At 47.6% G+C, this 5,305-nt stretch overlaps 1 protein-coding gene across 2 annotated transcripts in view; it reads right to left on the reverse strand.

The window, feature by feature from the left end:
* Window positions 1-422: 422 nt before the first annotated feature.
* The window catches only part of TSPAN33 (tetraspanin 33), a 26,315-nt gene continuing 21,432 nt past the window's right edge, over window positions 423-5,305 (reverse strand). For both annotated transcript variants that reach the window (XM_017896286.1, XM_017896287.1), the window contains exons 5-8: window positions 4,698-4,793; window positions 2,350-2,478; window positions 1,696-1,857; window positions 423-1,484 (exon numbers count right to left, since the gene is read on the reverse strand). In XM_017896286.1, coding sequence (XP_017751775.1) covers window positions 1,383-1,484; window positions 1,696-1,857; window positions 2,350-2,478; window positions 4,698-4,793 — 489 coding nt within the window. In that variant the 3' untranslated portion in view covers window positions 423-1,382. The remainder of the gene's footprint in view (window positions 1,485-1,695; window positions 1,858-2,349; window positions 2,479-4,697; window positions 4,794-5,305) is intronic.

The raw sequence follows: 5,305 nt of genomic DNA on the forward strand, positions 1-5,305 counted from the left end.
CTCGGAGTCCTCCCTACAGCAGCCTGGGGGAAAGGCGTGGAGGGCCCGGGTAGGGGAAAGGGCCTTCTTCCTCCTCATCCCCCGTCCTGACCCCAGTGGAGTGCTCATGTCCCTCCTCCCCATCCCCCTCCTGTTTTGGGTGACAAATTAATTTTAATCAATTTTAATTAGAAAAAAACACATCAGGTTTTGGAACAAAATTATGCTGTTCCTAGATCGGAACTGGGACTCTTTCGACCTAATTTAGAGCTGAGGGCGAGGCTGTGGGAGGGTGGCAATGCATCGGTTGAAGGAGACGCGCCGTGTCGGGGGCAGCAAGGGGGAGGTGTGTGGCCTTTAGGAGTCTCCAGTGCCGTCCTCTGCAGGGCCCTTCTACTCCTCCCCTTCCAGTTGCCAGAATGGAAAATTCATGGAGTCCAGCGTAGCCCAGGTCAACACGTTTTTTATTGCCACTTCTGGCTCCGCTCGTCCCAGCAAGATTCCTACCTCTTACCCTGCAGGAATACTGAGCTCCGATGCAGGGGAATGGGGTGGGGGTGTTACCACTTCTCCTCTGCACACTGCCAAGTTAAAGAAAACCCCACTTGCTGGAGAGAGAGGGCCAGACAGGGAGGAATTCAAGGGCATGTATGGCTCAGTCCCACTTCTGACTGCAGAGTATAGGGACCAGGGTTCCAAACTTTTTTTCAAAGCAGAGGAGGTGGGGAAGAATTTGGCTGCTGCTGTACCCCGTGCCCTAGCTGCCATGTTTCCATGGAAATGAAGGCGGGGCAGGATGTAGCTCACTCTGACTACCTGGGAGGATGGCAGGGCAGGCATTTGGTAAACATATCCACCTCCACTCCCAGCTAGCACATACGGCTGTCCCCAGCCGACCCCCAGGCTCGCTCCTCACTGTCTGCTCCACTCCATTCCCTTCTGGAGCTGGTATCATGCCAACTGAACTCCAGGCAGGGCTGCCAGTGCAACTCTCCACAGCCAGGTCTCACTGGCACGTTAGGATCTAAGTATGTCCGCCAAGCTCAGGAGCATCCCTGATAGAGCTGGTGGTGGCAGTGCCTCGGTGAAACGGCAGCAGCACTACACCGTAACTCTGTGCAACTGCTGTTTCCCAAACAAAACTAAAAACATAAACCCAAACACTTAAGGGCATCACTCTCGCACAATGCTGAGGGCTGGGATGGGGGAGAAGGGGCGCATCCTCCTGAGACCGGAGCCACCTGTGCACCCTGCCTTCTGCCCATCTGGAGTTTGCTTCTTCCCACTGGGCTGTCACTGGGGGGCTGGAATCCAAATCTCCATTTGGTGCTGTTCTTAGCACCCGCTGCTGTTAGTTGATGAGGCTTGCCAGTTGCCATGGTGAGGAGGTGCAGGATGGATTCTCAATACCATGGGTCAGCCCGGTGCTGCTGGTTGTAGAGCTGTAGCTTGATCTGATCTTTGATCTGATTCACTAGGATCTGGGACAGCAGAATTCCCACCAGCTGGGAGAGGCAAGAAGGAATTGGGCCCTCAGCAGTGAGTGATGGTTTTGTTTTCCCTGGCTCGATCTTTCCAGTGCGGCCAGCACTATCCCTTTCCCCACCCTCAGCCATGTCAGTGCCTGACACCCTCACTGATCCCCGAGGGCCTTCCCCAAAACAAAGGAGTCTTTACAGAGTGTGTGAGACCCACAAGTCTCACAGGGTAAGTTACCTGGGGGATGGCCAGGCCTAGAGCCACACCACCAAGTAAGAATAAGTTGCTGTGTATCCAGTTGACCAACTTGTCAATACAGCCATTGGTGTAGATGACTTTGCTAGCTTCCAAGTAGTCAAAGGCCTGCATACCTTGGCCACACATAGTGTTGATCACTGCCTGGGGAAAGAGTTGAAAAGCCAGTTGGGACTCTAATTCCAATAACTTTTTGTTTGGGGCCTTAGCTGATGGGCTTCCGGAACACCCTTCCTAAACTCCTAAATTGTCAGAGAATATATGTGGAGGATGTTGGGTTGGAAGTTGCCAAATGCAGACTTCCCTTCCTCTGAGAGGTCAGGGTCCAGGTCTGTTTGCTCTGGGTGGTGGAATAATCTGTACAACAAACCCCCAAGACACAAGCTTACTTGTATAACAAATCTGCACAGGTACTGAACCTGAACTTAAAAGTTAAATCTGTATCTTCTGAACTCCATGTGGGCTACAGGAGTGCGAGGTTAACAGAAGCATCAGGCTGGGGTGAATGAAAACACCTGACACCTGTCCCACATGACTGGTTAAGCTGGGGGATGGATATTCCCAATAGCAGCTGCCCCCATCAGAAAGTGACTCAGCTCGCTGCCCAGGAGGAAGTGAGGTGGGATGCTGGCTTACCTGGTCAGGGGTAGGCAAGCAACAGGAGTAAGGCACAGAGCAGCGCTCTCGACTGGGGTTGTCTTCCGAGCAGTTGAAATACATGTTCTGGGACCAGTCCTTGTAGGAAATCCCTCCACAGCAGCTAAACTGCAACAAAACCCACCAGAGGTTAACAATTACCCACCCCTCACACTGAGGTGACAAGGGGAATTCTCAGAGCCACCAAAAGTCTATAGGAAGCTCCCACTGGGAACTTTGGGTTGCGTTTTAACACAGCCTTAAACTTTGAGCTCCGGCTTCCCAGTTGCCTTCGCCTGAAGATATTCTCACTTCTTAATTTCTATTACTTTGTATATCTGGTTGTAACTTACCACTGTGCTTGTTGGTATTACAGTTGTACATATATTTTGTTTTACATAGTCAGCTATAATCTTCTTGAGAGAAGTTTTTGGCTTTGCAGGCAAATGGAAGTGATCAAAAGTATTGACTGATATAATTAAAGGATCAGTGCTGAAAAACTTCTCCTTAAGATAGAGAAAACACAGGAGAGGAATCTTCAATATTGTGAGCCCATCATTATTCCATGAGAGCAAACTGGATCTCAAAGTCAAGTGTCTATTGCACCAGAGAAAGGGGAACTCAGGACTTGTCTCAAAGCACTTTTACTTAAAAGTTAACTTTTTTGGCCAGGTGCTTGGCTCACGCCTGTAATCCCAGCACTTTGGGAGGCCGAGGCGGGTGGATCACCTGAGGTCAGGAGTTCAAGACCAGCCTGGCCAATATGGCAAAACCCCATATTTACTAAAAATACAAGAATTAGCTGGGTGTGGTTTTGGGGGCACCTATAATCCCAGCTACTCAGGAGGCGGAGACAGGGAGAATCACTTGAACCCAGGAGGTGGATGTTGTAGTGAGCCAAGATCATGCCATTGCACTCCAGCCTAGGTGACAGAGCAAGACTCTGTCTTAGGGGGGAAAAAAAGTTAACTTTTTATTTTTTACTTATTTATTTTTGAGACGGAGTCTCTTTCTGTCACCGAGGCTGGAGTTCAACGGCACGATCTCGGCTCACTGCAACCTCCACCTCCCAAATTCAAGCTGTTCTCATACCTCAGCCTCCTGAGTAGCTGGGACTACAGGTGTGCGCCACCAAACCCGACTAAGTTTTGTATTTTTGGTGGAGACAGGGTTTCATCATGTTGGCCAGGCTAGTCTCAAACTCCTGACCTCAAATGATCTGCCTGCCTTGGCCTCCCAAAGTGCTGGGATTAAAGGTGTAAGCTACCATGCCTGGCCTAAATGTTAACTTTTGATTCATAGCAGCCTTGTTCACAATAGCCAAAAGGTGGAAGCAACCCTTGTCTCCACTGGTGAAGGAATAGATAAACAAAATGTGGCATATACATACAGTGGAGTATTATTCAGCCTTCAAAAGGAAGGAAGTTGTGGCACATGCTACAATAGAGATGAAACTTGAAAACATGCTAAGTGAAATAAGCCACTCAAAAAAGCATTAACACTGTAAGTCCACTCATTTGAGGTACCTAGAGTTGTAAAATTTACTGACAGAAAGTAGAATAGTGGTTGCTGGGGGAGAGGAAAATGGAAAGTTGGCGTTCAATGGATACAGAGTTTCAGGAGAGGAAAATGGGGAGTTAGTGTTTAATGGATACAGAGTTTCAAGAGAGGAAAATGGAGAGTTAGTGTTTGATGGATACAGAGTTTCAAGAGAGGAAAATGGAGAGTTAGTGTTTGATGGATACAGAGTTTCAAGAGAGGAAAATGGGGAGTTTGTGTTTGATGGATACAGAGTTTCAGCTGGAGAAGATGAGCGTTTGTTCAGGTGATGGTGGTGATGGCTGCACAACAATTGAAGGTACTTCATGCCACAGATCTGCATGCTTAAAAATGGTAAATTTTACATTATGTAAATTTTATCACAATTTTTAAAATGTAACTTTCTTTTTTTTAGTTTAGTCAAGTGCAGAAGTGGAATGGGGAGGGGGGGAAGAGTAGAACAAGGAGTTCGATCTGTAGCTGACAGTGAACAATCAAATGAGATAACTCACTGCCTTCGGACCAGCCGAAAATGTCACTTTCGAAGAGGTAATATTCAAGAATCTGCGCAGTTCCTCATCCCCCTGTAGGTAACCACTTATAACACAGTAGATTACAATATATACTGTTCTGTGTCTTTAAAAGTACGTTTAAAGCACTCTGCTACATATGGTTTTTTGCCAAACCCCTTCCCAGAAGCCATTACCTGGCAGGTAACGAAGAGCTCCACAGGCATAGAGGGTGAGGCAACTCTTGGGATGACGTTCACTTTTACCCACAGTCCCCCAGACCACTTGGCTGACCCATACCTTTTTCTGGCCAAAATCAATGAGGTTCTGCAGATCCAAGTCATCTCGGTAGTGCACAATGGCATTGTTGATGATCTCACTCACTTTCCCTCGAGCCTGCCGGAGACATGGGCAAGGAATCAGAACAGAGGACTAATCCCTAACTTGCTCCTTCCTGCAAAAATAACAGTAGACAGGGGTCATCCTTCTTAATTGAGTCTGCCTTGAAATCAGAACCGAGTCCTAATAGTGGAAGACAGCCAGTTCAGTTCCAAAGCCCATCCATCCCAAGGCCCTCAGGTACCAGTGGGCAGGAGAAATGCTGGACCTGCTGTTGAAGCTTTTCAGAGACACATTTCAAGATATTCCAATGCATATCTATCTCTGAATGCTACTATCACAAAATACTTGTTAACTGATGAAAACAAATTAATTTTTAATTTTTTAGCAGAAAGTAGCTTACTGAGCTGAGGCACTGCCCTCTAGTGGACACGAGATAATTGCATCTCTTTAGACTCAGCTATTTAATACATCATTTCAGGATCTTTCTAAGCCGGGAAGACTAGGAAATTCGGAATTAACTCAGCTGCTCTCGATTTCATAATTTTCTCTTCTCCTCCCTTCCCTCC

Source organism: Rhinopithecus bieti, unplaced genomic scaffold (assembly GCF_001698545.2).
Source record: "Rhinopithecus bieti isolate Rb0 unplaced genomic scaffold, ASM169854v2 scaffold_26131, whole genome shotgun sequence".
NCBI lineage: Eukaryota > Metazoa > Chordata > Mammalia > Primates > Cercopithecidae > Rhinopithecus > Rhinopithecus bieti.